Source organism: Plodia interpunctella, chromosome Z (genome assembly GCF_027563975.2).
Source record: "Plodia interpunctella isolate USDA-ARS_2022_Savannah chromosome Z, ilPloInte3.2, whole genome shotgun sequence".
Classification (NCBI taxonomy): domain Eukaryota; kingdom Metazoa; phylum Arthropoda; class Insecta; order Lepidoptera; family Pyralidae; genus Plodia; species Plodia interpunctella.
The window spans coordinates 10,609,285-10,630,344 of NC_071324.2; the positions used below are offsets into that span (position 1 = coordinate 10,609,285).

The following is a 21,060-nucleotide window of genomic DNA, read 5'->3' on the forward strand; positions in this document are numbered from 1 at the left end:
AGACCCTACATCTCAAATTTGTATGAGATCAGAGATATGAGCATTTATGTCGCATATTTGCCATTTAACAAAGTAGTCAACCCTAAAGTGCACTTCATAGAAGGAGAAGGAAGGGTTCTTAGAATTATGAAATTTAGTCAGAAATTAGTGCTTGCAATACAGGCAAAGGAAAAAATCTAAGTGAGTTCGTATAACACAGAGAAATCAAATTTGACGTGTTGAAACTCTTGGTCACTCACCAACTCGCGCTGGAATAGTTTTTTATTTTTTATTTTATTACTGAGAATATTGAGTTATTTCGTAAAAATCACTGGACATTTTACAGCTTCCCGGAGCATCGAAGTGAACGGAAGCAGCTTAAAGTAGCGGCGGCGGTAGCCATCCTCCAATATCCTTTGCTCGCAATTTTTCCTGACGTCTAGCTATTAGGTGTCGGAATCGGATTTACTCGAGCGACAGTATTGGCAAATAAAGAAGTTGCAGAAACAATTCAGATCTGCTAAACGAATTAGCTGCTGACAAAGAGAAACGTTAATCATTGAACAGAAAGTAGTATTATTTATTGTTGAAAGTTTTCATTATTATTTTTTGTTTCGAATATGGTCTTACTATTTAGATTTCACGGTGGTCATTACATTACAATTATGTCCAAAATAGGGCCGCCCTTCAGTAGTTCGTTCTACGGAACGTAGATTCTGCATATATTATTTGAACGAATTATCATTATCAATGTCAACGATATGATCTTCGCAACTAATAATGATGGGCAGTCGCTGGAAAATGAAAATAAAAAAATCTTACATGCGTAAAACATGGTCCATTATATTTTACAAAAGGCACATTTATGTGGATATCTTATAACTAGTTAAATTATATTTTAGGTACAGTTTTCCAACACGAGTGATTCCTCTATTCTCTCGCTGAAGAGAGTATGCTAACTTTGCAGCTCTATTTTCTGTCGGTAGATGCGGAACTTTGAATATTTAACATTATGTCACAAGTCAGTGCTGGAAATTGAGAGCTAATATGTGTTGGCAGTTTATAAAGACGCAGTCGATGTACTCACATACATAATGCACTGATGTTTTTTACTTTTTGTACACACGTAATACAAGTTGGTCTAATTTTGCGTTGCAAAATTCGATCAGGACGTTTTTTATGAACAAAGCAAGTTTTATAACTTGTATAATAAACAGAAGAGTCGCAATTCGATTTAGTTCATCCAAATTTTCACATGGTTGCACTTTCAATAGCGTATCAGGTGAAATTCATTGCGAATTCCTCTATTTTAGCGTAGCAAATGTAGGCTATGTAAACTTTTCGTTGTAATGAACATGGAACGACCTTGCTGAGCATGGAACGACGGCGGTAACTCAATGAACGCTAAACTCGTTAATATGGTCAAAGGGGCATCTATATGTGTTTTTGATAGTATTTGACCTAGTAATGCCTGAAATGTTTATACAGTTTTAACACTGGCGCCCGTAGTACGGGTTGGTAATGAAAATTCATATACTTTATTTTTTATCGAGTGTGTTACGGTAACACTGGTGTCAGATTTAATTCAAGTCCCCTAAAGGCGTCTGACGTGACCGTTACGGCATTCATTCGCTTATTTTATATACTTATTTTATAGCAGGTTAGGATGTTATTAAAATTACCTTCGTTTTGCTGGCATCACATGTTGAAGATATATTTAATACTACGAAAAATTGGAACAATTTTTGTAATTTAATATGTTTCTAGCGTGTATTTTCTATTTGTACATCTTGAAATTCCGTGAAATCTCATATGAAGTCCGCTCCTAAACAACTGTGAAATTTCCCAGAACTACATTTATTAATGTTGTTGAATAAGATTTATACTAGTGGACGGTTTCCTGAAAGTACTACTTAAGCGTAGCGATTAACAATTAAATAACTTAAACATTTAAAAACAAGTTTTAACTTGCGGAATATTATTTTAGGACCAAACATGGAATAAGTTTTAGGGCTTGTACCACTGTTTGCTGATAAAGTATCTGATAGCTAATACTGATAACATTTCGAATGGATAGCGTTATAAATTGTGGTTTTACAAGTGTTGAATTGAACTAACTAGCCAATGATATCATGCGTATTTATCTAGTGGTTATTTTATCTGTGAGGTTACCATATGATCTTTTTAAGAATGTGTTAAAAAAGGACCTAAAAATTAAAAAAAAAATGTTGTAAAGTTGTGGTGTATTATTATTTCAGGTCCGAACATGGGATAAGATCCAAGCTATCATGAAATCCGAGGAGGGGCTCGGCATAGAGTACGACGAGAATGTTATCTGCGATGTGTGCCGCTCGCCGGATTCTGAAGATGGCAATGAGATGGTCTTCTGCGACTCCTGCAACATTTGCGTGCACCAGGCCTGCTACGGCATAACGGTCATACCAGACGGTAAGCAACAGTATATACCCCGGCCACACTGCTCCGTCCTCCGTTGCGATGGCGTAGCCACTCCAATTATTTAATAATTGACCGAGCGAGCGAGGTCTACAAATCAACTTGGGCCAAAAATATTTTTTGGGCAACAAAATCGGTTAAGTCGTTTTTGAAATATTCACAATTTTGTAAAAAAAGCTCAATTTATTGTGTTCGCGAGGTCTACGTTCGCGGCGAACAGTACTAGTTTTTAAAGACGTTTGTAAACACCCACCTTCATTTTACAGGGCAGTGGCTATGCAGGCCGTGCGGCGATGGCGTTCGACCTATGTGCGTCCTTTGCCCCAACGTCGGAGGTGCTATGAAATGTACGCCTTCTGGACATAAGTGGGCACACGTCAGTTGCGTTCTTTGGATACCCGAGGTGTCCATAGGCTGCGCCGAACGCATGGAACCCATAACGAAAATATCCGCCATCCCTGCCTCCCGATGGTCTCTCTTGTGTGTGTTGTGTCGTGAGCGCAAAGGTGCGTGTATACAATGCTCCGTAAAGACTTGTAAGACTGCTTATCACGTAACCTGTGCATTTAAACATGGACTTGAAATGCGTGCGATCATTGAGGATGAAAACGCAGACGACGGGGTCAAACTAAGATCCTATTGTCAAAAACATAGTGTGAACAACAAGAAAGATAAGAGCTCCGGTTCTGGCTCCGATGAAGAGGAAGTAAAAAGGAAGAGACGGAAAGATATGACTTCGGAGGAGAAAACACAGGCGCGGGCGGCGCGTCTGCAAGAAATAGAACACGAGTTCGATAGGCATGTCAGCATTAAGGATATCAGCTCACATCTCCTTGATGTTGATCAAGATGCCATAGTCTACATCTACAACTACTGGAAACTGAAAAGACGCGCAGGGCACAATCGTCCCTTGCTACCACCTAAATCTGACGATAGCGAACTACTAACGCATCGACAAGAACAAGCTGATCTCGACAAAATGAAAATGTTCGTACAACTAAGGCAAGACCTCGAAAGGGTGCGGAATTTATGCTACATGGTGAGTAGGAGGGAAAAGCTCTCTCGCTCTTTCTTTAGGCTCCGAGAACAAACGTTTCACAAACAAGTGGCCGTCTTAACAGCGGACCCTTCCATATCCGGCCCCGAGTTGGCTGCTATTATTGAGGCTAATCATGGACCTTCAATTTACGATAGGTTATATTCCCACGACAATGCCCCTGACCATCAAAATGATTTCGAAGCTCTGCTTGCTCGGATTGCTCCCCCTGATTCTAGTGACGATAAGAAGAAGGATCGAAACGGCCTAGTTAAAGGATCTAAGTCAGCAAACCCATATAAGAGACATTACGTGAATGGATCGCGCAGAAGCGGCAGCATGTATAGCGGTCTTTCTAGTGAAGAAAGTGCTCCAGAAATTAGTCGGTCCAGTAAATACCGTGGCAGAGCCATAGGATCCAGCACTGATGATGATGGAAAGAAATCCAGTTCACCAAAGAAAAAAGTGTCCCCTAAGACCAAAGGAAAGAGGTCACCGAAAAAGACTGAAAGGAAAAAGAAGAAAGTTCCACAGTCAAAGGCAATTTTAGAAAGCAGCAGTGAGGATGAGTCTTTGAAGGCTAAGATGAAAAAGGATAGGACTCGAAGTAAAACTCTAACTCAAATGGAGAAGGAAATGACTGCCGGTAAGATAGATCAGTCTGGTACTGACAGTGATGAACTCATGCCCATGAGAACCACCAGGAACAATAAATTCCCAGTTGACATATATTCCGATAGTAGCGAAGAAGATGTGAAACCAGAAGTTTCAGACAAAACCAAATCTTCAGAAAAGTCAAAAGCTAATAAGTCGCCAAATGATTCACAGCAACCCTTGCCAAGAACCAAAGCGGCAATGAAGGAGTTCATTTTGCATCCAGAAAAGAAGCCAGTTCCAGAAGAAGTAGTACCTAAAAAGAAACGAGGCAGGAAGCCATCAAACAAAGACAAAAAGCCCCCGCCCCCCGTCAAGGTAGAATCTGAGGATGAAGCCAGGAACAAGGAGAACAAAGCCATGAAACAAAAAGATAACCCAACTGATCTGATAGTGCCACAGCGGCAGGCCGCTAAAAAAGCTTCGGAGAACATGCGTTCGACGACTGTTGTGAAAAAGGATGATTCTGATAAACCTGTTAGTGGAGATGATACCAAGAGTAAACCCAAAGTCAAATCAAGGGGTAAAGAAGTGAAGGACACCAAAGATGTGACACCCTCGACTTCACCTGCCAAAGTCGGAAGAAAGAAATCTTCTAAAGAAGCTGAAAAGGAGCCAATTTCCTATGTCCCTCAAAGACAAGCTGCAAAGAAAGCCGCCGCTCATATTAAAAGCGGATTGGGTAGTAAATTACCGGTTGTCGAATCTGATACTGATAAGAAGAAAGATGACAAGACAGAATTCATGTCACCTAAAAAGGAAGAAGTTAAAAGCAAACCACTACCAAAAGACAGTTCCAGTTCATCGTCATCTTCAAGCAGTAGCTGTTCTTCCTCATCCAGTTCTGAAGAGGAAACAGAGAAGCCGTGCATGAAGCCAACAGCCAAAGCGCCAGAAATCAAACCTGCTAGACAACCGTCGATGTTTTCACCGCCAGGCTCTAGGCCAACAGTGGACTTGCCCTTTCTCGACAAGGTGTCAAGACCCCTGTCTTCGACTAGTGCCTCGAGTGATGGTGACAGCTCTAAGGAGTCTCGATCTGGTTCCGACAGTCCCGCGCTCAAGCTGCCGCGCCGGCGACGCAAGGGAAGTCGGCTGTCGAGTGATACTTCCCCTCGCAAGGCCCCGGACAAGAAGCTTAAAACTTCCGAACGGCGGTCCGAGTGTGGGGTACCATCACCGATTGCTGAAGGAGAGGAACCGCGCGGAGCCGACGCGCGCGCTGCCACGCGTGCTCGGACCAGAAGCACTACTTCAAGCGGAAATATGCCTAATAAGCCTGACACCCGACCGAGAAAACCAACTAAAGACGACGCCGGTTTTGCCCTTAACTCCAATAAGACCAAAGAGAGCTTCCAGTCCGGTCAACTTTCATCTCCGAAGCGGGAAGAGGACGAGGAGATAAAGAAAGAAATCAAAAATGATATGTCCATAAATGATGTCAAACCTAAAATTGGTAGACCCAAGAGTCGCAGTATATCTGTAGAAGACAAAGAAAAGATTAAGTCGTCCATCACTGATTCTATTACACAGGTCAAAACTAGTCCACGGAAGAGCATTGACTCGAAACAAAAGAGCAGGCGAATGAGCGTAAAAGATACTTCGCCAATTAGGAGATTGAGCGTGAAGGATACATCACCAAATAGGCGAACTGCTATTACAGAATCTTCGCCTATTAGCCGAATCGGTGCAAAAGACACTTTGCCAAGTAGGCGGATGAGTATGAAGGATATTTCACCAAATAGGCGAATGAGCATAAAAGAATCACCGCCGAAGAGGCGAATGAGTATCAAAGAACCTTCTCCAAGCAGGAGATCGGCCGTCAAAGATTCCTCTCCGAATAGACGGGTGACTGTCAAAGATCCTTCGCCAAATAGGCGAGTGACTGTGAAAGACCCTTCGCCGAGTAGCCGATTAATTGCGAAAGAAAGGCGAATGAGTATAAAAGATCCCTCACCTAGAAGGCGAATGAGTGTTAAAGATTCTTCACCGAAAAGACGTATGAGTGTCAAGGATACTTCGCCCAAACATATGGATTCTCTGATCTCGGACCCTACTGCCAACGTTGCTCCCGTGAAAGAGAGGCGAATCAGTAGGGCTGAAATACTTTCTGCTACCGGCGGTTTATCTCCTGTCAAGAAGCTAATATCTGAAAGACAACCTAAAGATTTGAATCTTGAGAGGAAGAGTCCGTTACCTATGACTGATTTCACAGACCATGACAAACACTGGCTGACAGCTCCAAGTCCCCTTTGTCCCCCACCAGTTATAGAAAGGCCTGGGCTTAATGATAAATATATTGGGGAAGATAAGTCTATGGACTCTGACTCGGCCGACAAGAGCAGCGTCAATATGATGGCAAAGATCCAAGCCAATCTCAATGAAAATACAATGATAAAATCACCTAAAACTCCAATGGACGCCAGAGTATCTATGGATCCATTGGAAATGGAATCGTCTTTAGTGAGGGGTATCCGGAAACGTGTATCGATCGATCCCGAAAAGAAGTTTATTACCCAAGATGCTAGTCATGTACAAGGCGTAGAAATATCGAAGAGCGCTAAAATACCGTCTGTGGCCAATCCGTTCCCGAATCGCTCCATGTTCTCACCACAGTCGAAAGACAACGAACTGTTCGATTATGATATGATAGCCGTCGACGACGGATTTAATCATGATGATATGACAAAACCTTTCAGTTCATACCCAGAATTCATTTTCAAAGAGGATTCAAAAGAGCAAGGTGTGCAGGAGACTTTGAATCTAGTAGACAGGCTTAGAATGCAACTCAGCTCGAAGAAAATTCCAACTGAAAACCCAGTGCAAGAGGAACCAATGAATGTGGAGAAAGATCAAAAAGATGATGAAAACAATATGACTTCTAAAGCCGGTGAAGGTGAAACTTTGCCGCCATCGAATACAGCTTTTGATTTGCCGAGTAAACATATCCCGAAAGACAGTCGCACAACGGTCAATCACGTTGCGCCACCTTATTGTACGGATCTCACGCCTAGGGAGCCCATCACCGATAAAAATTACCAGGAACCAATAGCCATGACCAGCAAAGATAAATGGGCCGACATACCTTTGCCAGATGAACCTCATCCCAATGACAGAAAATACGACAATCATTCTAATTCGTATCATGAAGAAGTCAAAGAACCAAGCACAATTCAATCTGATGTTCAATCAGTTTCAGAAATCGGAGATACAATATCTTTATCGAAACAGAGCGATGATTCGCAGTCGCTGTCTGTAGCCGACCACTCTATGCACAGCAACGACCAGGAATTGACGCAAGACAACCAGACTTATGATAACAACAACTCGCTGGCACATTCAGATTGTGCTACGATTTCTTCGCCGTACATAGGACAAGATCCGAAATATAGAGGAGAGAGCAAAATCACAACCAGAAGGTCATCTGCCTCTAGTACAACTTCGGAAGGGTCCACTTGTTCCCAAAAACCCGTTATGAAATCTCACCTGAACAGTATTGATTCACATCAAGGTCATGTTATTCCCGACATAGACTTGTATCCACTACCGGCTTATTCCTGCAGTGTCGTCGAGCCTGCCATGCCTCTGAATCAATATAGTGCGTTTGCGCCTGACGCTTCTCCCTTCATTAGCAGTGCCCTGCCTCTGTTCACGTCGGCTACAGGTCAGTTGGCATTGCCGTCTCCAGGCCCTGGGTTGTTCCCTCCAGTTCTCCCTTTCCCAACAACATCTCTGTCTTCTTTGCATACGATGCAGCCGAAACCAGCATTCCCGCAATTATGTGCAACATTTACTACCTCTTCGCAAAACATCGCGCTCACTACCGCCATGATAGCTCCCCCTACACCCAAACCGATCGACTCTCCACGTGATGACTTAGACGTGTCAGGAAGTGATAAATTCTCCATACACGTCGTTTCCAGTCCTAGCATCAGTGTAGATTCTTATGACGCCTCCAACAACAGATCCACAAAGATGTCTAACGATAGTAACGAGACCATGTCGAGTATGCATCCCCAAGAATCTAAATCACCTCCGAAATTGCCGCCCGCTAAAACTACACCTAAATTCACCGGTAAATCGCCTGGCAAGAGTCCTGCTGGTATATCGCCGAAGCAATCAGAACCACAGAAAGGCACCAAACGTGCTAACAATAGAAGTAATAGAAGTCAAAGAGGCCGAGGTAGATCTAAGAGCAGAGGACAAAGTCTACAGGGATACCCTGTCGATTACATGGGCAATTCTATCCAAAATAAACTAGTCGGAACCGTGTACGACTTTGACGAAGAAATCGCCAACGATGGAGTCGATCTCAAAGCGCTCCGAGATAGGCGCAAATCCATAGACATAAGAGATGACAGGAAATCCGAAAATTCTTATAAAGACGCGTCACAATCTCCTCCCGTCGCTAGTCCGCAAGCTAATAAGAGACCACCTCCGTCAGAGGAGAGTAAAGAGGTGAAGCCTTCCAGTCCTGAAGTTCGCGAGAGAACGGCATCGCCCGCTGGGAAGGGATCCGGCGACCGTGGGCCGGGCTTCACGGCTGTGGCGCCCGTGCTGCCCGGGCCCGTCGACATGCGCACCTACCAACCCTTTGAGAATCCTGTTCCCGCCGCGGGAGATGCTTATCTGTTAGAATTCGCCAGTGGCACGGCTGACCAGCAACTGGCTGAAATTGATGAAGAAATTGAGAAACAACTACATTCAGCTCTTATGGCAAGCAAACCGAAGCCTGGGTCTCCTTCCGCCCCGGTGGCGCCCAAACCTACGGAGCCTCCAAAAGAAACATTCACTCCACAATTGCCCAAAGTCTCTCTGTCCGATTCTAGAAATCAGTTGAAAGTCAAAATCAAAGGTCCATTCTTAGATGCCAATTATTCGGCTAGCTCTGTGACTCCTGTAGTGCCGACCCCACCTGTGCCCGTTCATGATCCTATCAGCAGTTTCAATGCTGCCAGTGGAACCCCATCCTCGATGATGTCAGGTTCTGGCTTGAGAAGAATGCGAAAGAAAGAACTTCTAAGACAATACTGGACACAAGACATGAATCAGGACGACCCGTCTGCGGCCGCAATCATGGGCATGCCTCAACCACCAGCTCAACCGCCGCCTTTGGCTCGAACCGTCACGATTACTATACCCAAAGCTGTCGCCTCTATGACCAGTATCCCCACAAGAGAAGATTATAAAATGTGTGATACACCGATCGAAAAGAAAAAGCGTAAAACTACTAGCGGTTTGTCACGCGAATTGAGACATTTGGCAGTGAGCATGAATGATGATGTAGATCCCACAGATGAGACCAAATTACCCAGTTACACAGCAAGCCAGGCATACAAGAGACGTGGACGAGTTACGGTGAAACCGAATGCCAACAACGCGCCTGCCCCTGTCGCACCTAAGCTCAAAATCAAACTTAGCTCTAACAGCGTGCAACAAGTCAACGAAGAGAGTTCAGGTTTCCACCAATTCAGGCCGCCGAAGAAGCGTTTGATGAATCTTCCCAAGCCCAGCATGGAGGACGTACGCCGAGAAAATATGAAGTTCCGCCGAAAGATTATGGCCGACTTTGAGGAGAACGAGAAAACCGAAAAACACAAGCCCCCTAAGAGTGACAAACGTAAGAAAAAGAAGGACAAAAAAGCTGAGAAATTACAAGTGATAAACAGTGAAAGTGAAAGTGCTACAAAGTTGATAATAAAGATAAAACGAACGAAGGAGGAGGAGAGCGGACAGAACAGCCGCGAGGGGGCGCTGGCGGCTGCCGCGGCGGCGCCCGAGGCGCCTGTGGTCGTGGACCCCTTCGAGTACGACCCCTCGGCGCCCGACCCCCTCGCCATCGACCCGCCCTCCTACTCAGATTCTTCTGCCATGCGGAAAATAAGGACCGATAAAGTGACACCGATTCGATTAAAATTGTCCCGTAGTTCGAAAGGCTCGGGCTACGTGATGAAGGAGTCGGAGGAGCCCAGCACGAGCGAGGCCCCCTCCACCTCTCACTCCTCCCCGTTGCCCATCGCCGTCAATAAACACTGTGAAGTGAGGTGATACAAGTCGCGCTCCCGCAAATAGACTATATTGTGACGTTCTCAGCGAAACCATTCTAAAATTGTATAAATAATTCATTCTAAACTTAGTGATTTCTGTATGTTTTTAAATACTATTGTCTTTATAATTATGTAGTTTATTATATTATTTATTTGTATAAATTGCAAGCTCAATGATTAACTTAAAGTTACTCTAAGATATATTGATAGTTTGTGCATTCAGTGATGCACAAGTAAATCTTACAAACAGCATAGCGTATATATTTTGTTAATGTTACTGTTTTACTTTGCCTCATATGGAATCTCATTATTTGTCATATAATTTTAATGACTTTTCATTTTAGCAAAGTTTCGTTATCACATGAAACATCACAGGTTAACCATACCAATCGTATTGAAGGACCAATCTAAATCAACAGATTACTGGTTATGCCACTAATTAAACAATAACTTTCTGACTGGTTGTGATTGACTTGATCATGAGCACACTAACTAAAATATAACACGTGGCTGTGGCAATAACATGCGAAGAACCTACCTTACCTATAAATATAAATATCTTGGTAATCGACCGTATTACCAAGATATTGTTGAAAAATGTCTCAACAAATCGAATAGTCTAAATGGCACATGTTCTCAATGCCTAATGCGAAAATTTGAAAACTTTTTTTTATATAACTCACTACTAGTACTAAAATAGTTAAGTTTCAGTTTTAAATTTACAAGCTTTCTTGTATATATTAGCTTTTCGCGCAAGTATTTATTTGCGCAAATGTCTTTTCGCGCAAGTATTTAGTACCAAGACCAGTGAAGATACTTGTAGAATTTCAATCGATGTGCTCGAAAAAGCATGTTATTATTCCAATGGTCTCATGTTATATTTTAGGTACTAGCTCTTGTAATCGAATTGACTATTCACTTTAACGTGACCAACTTATTAATTCTATATGATACTTTTATAACATCCTTGATGTATTGTCAACATAAAGAGGACTAAAATTTAATGAAGTATTTCATAATTATTTTATGTATTTTGCAAAAATTATATAATTTTTTATACAATAAATTTTGAATTAAATACATCTATTTATATTTGCATTTGGAATCTTTTTGAACATGTGTATTACAAAATATTTATTATTTATGAATACAATTTCTAAATACGAAAATAATTATGTATGACTTTTGACGATTTGAAATATATATTATGTACATAAAACGGACATAGTTAAGATTAGGTATAAATGCCATATTCGACTGTTCAGTTACTTCACCTCCAGTCGTGTCATTATTAGCTGTTTTGATAAAACTTTATTCTAAAGCTCGGATGTTCACCAAAGAAATTTAAAGTAGTTACTTTTTAAATGGGCATTATTAAAACTCAGCTTATTTCAGTAAACAATTATTTGTATACAATTTGTCATATTTGCCGTGCGGTTTGTAAAAACTTTAATTACAGTCAAGTGTAGTTTCTCGATGTTTAAGAAATGATATATACTTTTCCCAAATAAGTTTCTAGGCCTGAAGAAAACTATATCGTTTTTCTAAAACACTGTGATGGCGAATGCGTTTGCTTTGATTTTTATCATAAAAGGACACACAATTTTATTTACTTCTAGTAGTTAAAACATGTTAAATGTTTTGTAAACATTACAATTTTGTAAATTCATCTCTAATTCCAATTCTCTACAAGTGTTGTAGTGCCGTTTCATTCGTAATTATTTTGAATTTATCCCGCCATTGCGAATATTCACGACAAACATTTGCCGGCTACTGGTCAGTAGGCGGCGAGTCACTTCAGCTATTGTCCACTCTAATAAAATTGTAATAGTAATAATATATTAAAAAAGAAAACTTTTACCAGCCAAATTCGTGCTTATACCAGCAAATTACATGCTTTTTGGGGGAATTGTTTCATATTTATTATTATTATATGCGAATGTTTTTAATACAATATTATTCTGTGGCGACTGTTAGATAAATAAAATCTTTGTCATTGAAAACGCATTCGCCGTTATGAACGTACGATAAGAACGACTGACTTTCAATTTCCTTGATTTTTAAGTTTTTCTGGACAAATCGAACTCATTTTAGTAATGCCAAAGTGTGTTGCTTCTTCGCGCTTTATCTACTCAACCAATATTTTTAAATATCATTCATTCAGATTAATTATATTACTGATCTCGTGGGAAATTTACGCAGGTAATATGGCAGTTCAAAGCTAGTTAGTTATAAATAATCTTGAAAACGTTATAGTAAGATCAGATCACTGTAGTTTAGAAAAAAAAAATAATTTCTTTCCATGAATTCCCAAAACTAGAATTAAAATAAAATGTCAAGACGGAATACGGAATATCTGTTTGATTTTGATGCTGGTCAGCATTTCTTTTTATTATTTTTATTAATAAAAGTCACAAATAGAATTGGGATTCACCTCTCCATTATTTCGTTTTAGTTCGATTTTACTTCCTTACGGCGTAATATTCACACAACAATGTATCTAATCTTTTACTTTAGCGAAGTTAGTTGGATTTAAAAAGTAAACTACATGAACAAATTTTGAAATGACGCATACGTTGAATATATAAAACATATATTATAATTTCGGTGTCAATAACTTATTATAATCGGTCGATTTTGTAGTTGGTCCGTAAATCTAAATTTGTTAATGCAACTGTCTGATTTAGTTTGAGTATAAATCCTTTGAACCGCAATTTGATAGTGATAATCAATAAACTATGTAATAAAATTCCATATTATGTAATTATTACATTCACTCTGTAAACTGACAGTCATATGTAGGACGTAAAATGTATTAATGTGACTGAATCGGATATGAATTTGTATAGAAATCTTTTTGTGCAATATTCGGCAATACTCATCGTGTAGTCCTGTAGGTGACAATGTGTGTTTTAGATATAAGGAAATTCTCTAAATGAAACTTTCAATTGTAGGAACGGTATGTCGTGACTGTTGTTAGTTTGGCCGCCTACACAACGCGGTAAAACAATGGGACTGAATATTTTCTTGTTAAAATGAGGCAAATATTAATAATCCTTTTATATTGTCGGATGTCTTAGTTTAAATAATTTCTATTAACAAAATATACATCCCGCTGTATGAGAGCCACTTCGTTGTAGCAGTAGCTCCATCTTCAACATAGTTCATTATTGAAAAATTAATTCCTGCATATTCGTTCTAATTATTTTCAGCTAAATTAATCATGTCCCGTCTTTTTATTTCATAGAGTGTAGGTAATGTTGTTGTGACTGTAAACCTGTAGTTTAAAATCACTATGGAGAAAATATCGGCTACCAATAGCCAACGTGGACCATTGTGGTAATTTTACGCACATTTCTTTAGTAAAACTAAACTGTACGTAAAATTACTAAAAGCTTTATTAATTGAATTAGCAAGCAATTGTCGAGCCTGTTCCAGTTAACTAAATGTGTTCTATTTAGTCCTTAAATGTTAAAAACAGGTAGGTACTAGACTACTATAAGAACTAAGATGTGATTTTAGGTTTAGCAAGTGTTTGCTAATTGTTATGAATAAAGTTGAGGCGTATGTTAGTCTTGTGTTCGCTACTGAAGCCGGTGTACATTCGAATTAGCTAGCTATTCTGTATAATGACTCCAATTTCGGTATCAGTCCTAATTTATATGCATCGTGCGTCTAGTTGCACTAGACAAAGCTTTTTATATTTTTATATTTTTTTTATCATAGACGTGCTTTAGGTGGTACTTTTTTATTGATATATTGCATTTAGTTCCAAGTATTTGTATGTAAATATCGGTTCTAATTTGGACTTAGAAAGCCATGGCCTACTGTTACCCATATTCTTGTATTGAGCGTAATTTTATTATCAATTTATTAGTGACTTATATACATATAGATACTAAAAAGGGGTTCGGTTTTTTTTACATGGGTTTAGGCTATTTCACTGCATAAAAAATAAAACGTGTTGAACGTACATATTTTAAATTAAATAACAATGATTGGTAATTGCATGTCACATTTATTGAAGAATTTTGTAATTTAATAATTTAAGTAATTAGGTATTAGGAATTCATTTTAATTCTGAAACTGAGACTTCATTACGATACCACTGCCATAGAAGAATCATATAAATTAATGTTTTTGACATTTATAAAATAGCATCTAATTCGTTGTCGTAAAATTGTAAAATAGCCTACTCATAGACCGTGAACGTACTTGTCCTGTCTAAATAAGCCACAAATAAGAACATTATTTATTTTGGAACTACAAATGCTTAACCAGTGTTTTACTATTGTATGCACATTTCAAGTTTCTTATTGCCGCCGTGAATGTGGCTTACATTAAGTAAAATGCTAAAGACAGGCATCCAAATTGAAGATCAGATATTTTAACTGAAAAACACTTCTTTTATCTTGACCATATACTAAATCATTATACTAAATCATGAGTACTTTTATTTACAGTTGCAATGATACAGTTTATTTATATTTTGTTAAGGTTGCAAAGTTCGATTCACATATTGAAGTCTACTCCATGACTTTCTTTTGTTTTAGGACAAATAATTTCTTGGACTTAAAACTAGACGCACAGTTCAAAATCCAGTAGTTATACTATAGTGACAAATGTTCAGTTAGCATTCGACGCTTATTCCGTGTAAATAAATAATAAATGAATGATTGATAAATATATTTGGGGAGTCTATAATGATCTCTAGAGCATTGTTTGTATGAAAATATAGTTAAGTCGAACATTCACCATTAATATAATACATTGAATAACTGGGATAATAGTGAGCTCATACAAACATCTTTGTGTGTGTTTATTCCACGGACCAAATATAGAGAAGGGCCCGGTGTATCAACTTGTAAGCGTAGACATAATTGGGCAGGTTTTATTTCAGTTTCCGTTCGGAAAGGAGCCGAGCCCTAGCGAAACCGCTTATCCCACTCGCCTCAATCTCAATTATAAGAAAAACAACTAGATTGTTAGAAAAATGGCAATAAGACGTGTCTTCTTCGTGGTCTGTTCACATTTTTTTGTAGAAATTTCACTGTTTGAAAATAGCTAAAATATTTCCATGTTTTTTAGGCAGGCATCGGAAATGCACTGTGGCAGCATTAAATTTATGTTTTCGCTGCTTGCCTTAAACTCACTTCCCGTAAAACATATAAATAACTATGTACAAAAATATAATACCTGTATTTTGAAACTCTGTAGACGTATAGTCGTTTATAATGTCAGTAAAGATCTATTTCTCAATGCAAATAGTTTGTTTTAAGAAATCGATTTTTACTCTAGTAATTTGCATACACGTTCTATATCCACCTAAGACAACTGTGTCTTTTGCTAGCTGCCATATTTGTGTACATACATATCTTATATTTTAATCAAACTCAATGTCGCCAAGCAACATAAAGCTGCAAACCAGCGCGGCGACATGTGAGTATCTGAGTGATGGGATATAAGGTGATGTTCAACGGGCAATTTGTAAAGAATAACACCACTGGTGAACTGGACTGTGACCGAATCTCGAAATTTGCGACAAGAACAAAGATTTCACAATGTTACAATATCATCAAAAATTCGTTACCATAAATTAAAATTGTAACCTATTTATTCGTAAGAAAATAATTTAATTAATAAGTAGATCGACTGTTTAGGATTGTAAATACATATATTGAGTAGTTAATATAAATGTTATGTCCGTTTTTATTATTTTATCATATCATAACATTCTTGCATTCATTTGAGTGAAACCCGTCGAGTTGTGCTTGGAAATTTTGTAAATTATATTATGTATATTTCTGAGACATTGTCCAATTCTTGTTTATAGAAATCCTCAAAATTTATAGTTTATGTACTACTACTATAGTTAAATTTCATCGTCATTGTCTATGGGTAAATACTTCAAAAACCCCACATTAGAGCTTATAGTCACAAACATTTCGAAAGATTTTGTAAAGTTTTTATTAAGTATAAGAGAATATTATGTATTTGTTCATAGACAATTTGGACGAAATTGAAGAAAACTGAAAACTTCAATCACGATGCGGTTCTTGTAAACTGCATGGCTCGACGACATTAGTTTGTGTCATTACTATCAATATTTGTCTATTGGAACTTTTAGATTACCACAATTATTATTTCCCTATTTTCAATAATATAAGGTTGTATTATAAATAAATTCAATAAGAATTAATGAGCGCAGGAACATTTTATCGTAGACAAAACACTAATTTTAATCAAATACTGTAACGTTTTTCGGATTTATTGTACATAACAATAATATTACATGTGCAATGTAACTATTATGGTAATCTCTGGATGTCCACGATAATCTTTTTGCCCTTTTGATGATTAGTGTAATAGACAGGTTAAAGTAGAAACAGAATATATTCGTAAAAATAATATTGATGTAGTCTTTTTGACTACTACTGGCGCAGTCTCCCTGAATAAGGATATAGCTAATCTGTCTCTAGAGCTCGCGGAGAAAGTACACACAAAGATCAGGAACGCTTTTCTATCTTTTGAACCCATGATTTTGCTAACGTAATTGTTTCAAATATAATTTACGACGAACAATATTTGCTTTTCCACGTGTGCTAGAAAAATAGTTTTGAACTAATCTACTCTACACCAAGATCAAAATTTTATGAAGATCATGCATCAAAATCATACGCGTGTCTTCCCTGAGTAAATTGGCGTTATTGTGACGATATGCTGTGTACATTTCCTGTCAACCTATTGTATGTCGCGATTACTTTTCATAGTTAACGCACAATGTAACATCACACTTCAAAAATGATGGAGATCATTAACTTGTTACTGTGATTCGTTTTATTTATTTAGGTGAGCAGTTAGGATTTTAAGCATAATTTTCTATTCGAGATTCCGATCACGGGGAAATAAAATGATAATTTGTACATAATGTTTCATAGAATCCTGAATTATGTTAATGAAATATTTTTTACAAAAAATAAATGAATATTTTGAAAGAATTTGGTAACAGTGGTACTGTAGAAAGAATCGTGTTATTTAGATATCGTGTTCTAAGAGCATGGGTTTTTTTTATTGAGTATTTTAATTTACTGAGTGTTGATTATTATACTAGATGCGTTGTAAGGAATTGTAATTGTATGTACGCAGCATTGTATGAGTGTGTGTTGTTGATATATTTATGTGTAGTATGGTATCGTGCTTGCGCCGGCGCCGGCAGTGCAAGCGGAGGCGGCAGGGCGGGCTCATCGCCTCTATTGTCTGGTTTCTAGAGCGGCCAGGAAAACGGAAATAATACCTAAGTATCTCCACAAGTCATCACTCACTGGTTCGATCGCGAAGTTGATAGTTAGTTTTAATAAATACTGGTCATAGTCGTTTTTGGCCGCCCTAGAGACACATTTTAGTTGTAGATAGAAGCAAGCTTCGACATTTAATGTTCTGTTAGGTGTTCGTTCGTTGATGTAGGTACGTAATTTTGAGTACAGTGTACCGTGACTATAAAAACTCATGTGCTCCGGTACTCGAGTGAGTTAGACGTTAATGCCATGGCTGACGAAAGCGACTCGTACCAGTCATTAGGTTAAACAGAATTAAATACATATATTATTATTATTTATATTTAGTCGGATATAATCAGTTTTAAGTATTAGATTTAAGAGATTAACGTCTTATACCATTACCCGTATAAGTATTATAATAATCAATTTCCATTGTTTTAAAAATCTAGTTCGTTAGATATAAATTTAAGATCAACTTGTACAAACTACTTATGTACAGAATGTAATATAAGTGGATGGTTTGGTGTAGTAATGAAAGGTCAGTGGACGAGGTCGTGTAAATATTGTACAAGTGGTGTTGTATTATAACAAGTGTTTTCAATGTGCACATAGTCGCCTCATTCATTAATAAATTTTTTAGATCAATTACTCTTTCCTTTTAATTTTGTCTGTCACTTCCTTTTCCCTAACTTCTGTTTTATCTGTTTCTTGTTGTCAGTGTCAGTATTTACGAATATTGTCAATTAAAGTTCGTATACGTAATCGCAACATTTATTTCATTTTATGGTTAAGAAATCCCATGGAGACATCCATCTAAACTACTCCGAGAAACTTGTCTAATGGGTCTGCCTCGAAACGCCATTAGTGGAGTTGATTGAAGCAAAAATATGATGTTTGGAAAAAGCCTTCAGATAGTTCCTACAGGAGATATTTTTTCAATATATATTTTATAATTTGGTTACCGTGTAGGATAAGTGGTTATCACTTACCCTCTTTTGTTAATTAAAAAAACATGTCTGAACCCTGGAATAACTGTTAGTAGTCTCATCTGTATTTGTAGCAAGGCCAGCAAAAAGGCATACCTATCTCTTTCTCATAAGTATTCTCTAAGGCTTTCAGAAGTACAGGGCACAGGAGGATTTCTAAAATAGGCCTGCCATGGTTAAAGCCCTGAGCGCCTATTTCTGATCGCAATAAAAAGACAAGACTCGTTCTTCTAATCGCATCCTTTTCTCATCTGACCATTTTCAGGTTGTTTCCTAAACGATTGGGCATCGGAGAATAGGTTCCGCTAAAACGCTAATCGCATCGATTTATCCCACTGATACTGACATTTTAAAAAGGTCTGTCGTGTCCCTGTCCCGTCTGTCCAGTACGTAATGCACTCAAAAACTACCGAACAGATTTTTGTACGGTCAGGGTATTTATGTATAGACATAATTTACTACCCGCGGCGCGGAGATTAGCTTCCGATAAAAAGTGTGTGTGTTATTCCAAGTTATACTCTACTCGTGTACTAAATTTCATAACAATCCATTACATTTATAATATAGGTAAGCAGAATTATGATTGATATGCCCGAGCGAGCCGGGACGGGCCGCTACGCTAGTACTAAATGTAAGAAACCGGCAGTTTAGATGCCTGTGTGTCCCGAGTCGGTTAACCGATCGCGTAAAATCTACTCGGCGGATTTCGATGAAATCCTTTATTTGCATAATATGAGATTCTCAAAATAGCAGATTATCAATATAGCGAAAGTTGTTACAATCAAGAAAAACAGAAATTATTTTGTTAATTTCCGAAATTTGTTACACATGTAGAATATATCTTGGAATAGCATGTAGACTAAATTTTTTTACGAATCATCTTGTCACGGAACCTAAGTCCGCAGTCCTAGGTGCAGTATGGTAAAGAACTGAAATAATGTTTTTTCGTAAGGAACTTTAGCAGGTGCTGGATTAGGTAAGTTGGAAGATATTACGAATTAAGTCTCTATTATTTGATTGTTCACATGTGAATTCGCACACTTAAATCCTACTTTAGTGGTGAAACATTAAGTAGGTAATGAGGAGTTTCTTTTACAAAGTCGAACCATTCATTCACAAACTAGGCTAACAGGAAAATTTTCTTGTCTAATTTTAAATCAAGCATTTTTAAAAGCAGATTTCTCAAATGTGCATTATATTTAGCAGCCACTGCTGAGAAAAAATACCGGACGAAACTCATGCTGCCTGTGCCTGTACTATTTTTTTCTATTTTTTTTAACAAAACTATAAGTAGGTACCTACTTATAGCCGCAAATCAATCTAACCAAATAGGGATTGTTATTTTTTTCTTTCTAGAGCACCGTCACTACCATCTACTGTTTTTTAAGAACTGAAATAAAATAAATTATATAAGTAACTAAATAAAAGTGAAAAATATATTGAAATAAAGTGCGCATGAGGGCATTCCTATTAATTTTCTGGTGGAGTAGGTGGTGGGGAGAATTCGTTTTTAATAAATTGGCGTCGCAACGATTTATTAGCGCGTTACAGTTACAGAAGAGTAAGTAAGTAGGTACCTGTAATTATTTATGTCCTGTCCGCATAGTAAGAACTCACTTAACGACAAAGGTTTCGAAGTTACATTAAAGAAGGGTGGCTATCTACGTCATTAATCAATTAGTAAGTAGTTATTTAGGTTCTACTTACTATTTTTTTTTTTAATATTCTGTTGTCAGAATATTTATAAACTTTGCAATACAATTATACAACGTATCTTTCTTGTATTAATTTTGATTAATGTACGTATTTTCGTGCAATAAAGTTATTACAAACAAACAAAGAATTATACTAATAATCATTTTATGTAAAGTTCAATTTTTGTGCGACATGTAGCTTAGGTAGGTATGAGGATTTTTAGTTACCACGTTGGAAATTGAGTTTAAAACCAGTTTATTCGTTTAGGATCTACGTGCGAGGTCGGTAATGCAACATATCGTCCTCAGACAAAATCGAATTTCTGCCGGAGTTTCAAGCGGAGATGCATCTTGTTTCGAGGAAAACATGCTTTGAAACCAATAGGATTTTGTTATTCCCATATAAGTATAATATGTCGCCCTCCAGTTTAAGTATTTTAGGGTTCCGAATTAAACAGGAAACATTTCGTCGTTCATCGTTCGCAGCTGAGCCCAGAGTCTACAATCACGAGTTTCTTGCTATAGTTATAGTACCTATACATAAAAAAAAGTCGCTGTCCCCTATGTTTGCTTAGATGTTTAAAAATACGTAATGGATTTTGATGCGGGTTTCTAAGTAGATAATGTGATACAATAGGTACAATTATAATTTGCTACGCCTAGATGGGCATGATGGCAAAATTTTGAATTCGGTCCAATATGAACGAACAAAGTGATATCAACTATATAAAAAAAACTACGACTATTTACGAATTTGAGGAATGTTAAATGATGACGACCTCGGTGGCGCAGTGGTAAAGTGCTTGCCTCTGAACCGAGAGGTCCCGGGTTCGATCCCTGGTCGGGTCATAATGGAAAATGATCTTTTTCTGATTTACCCGGGTCTTGGATGTTTATCTATATATGTATATGCTATAAAATATAGTATCGTTG

General features: G+C 38.1%; 1 protein-coding gene across 3 annotated transcripts in view; it reads left to right on the plus strand.

Moving 5' to 3' along the window:
• rno (rhinoceros) overlaps nucleotides 1-18,095 on the plus strand; it is a 34,464-nt gene extending 16,369 nt beyond the window's left edge. For all 3 annotated transcript variants that reach the window (XM_053767723.1, XM_053767724.1, XM_053767725.1), the window contains exons 5-6: nucleotides 2,238-2,427; nucleotides 2,700-18,095. In XM_053767723.1, the coding sequence (XP_053623698.1) occupies nucleotides 2,238-2,427; nucleotides 2,700-10,171 (7,662 nt within the window). In that variant the 3' untranslated portion in view covers nucleotides 10,172-18,095. The remainder of the gene's footprint in view (nucleotides 1-2,237; nucleotides 2,428-2,699) is intronic.
• The last annotated feature ends 2,965 nt before the right edge of the window (nucleotides 18,096-21,060 follow it).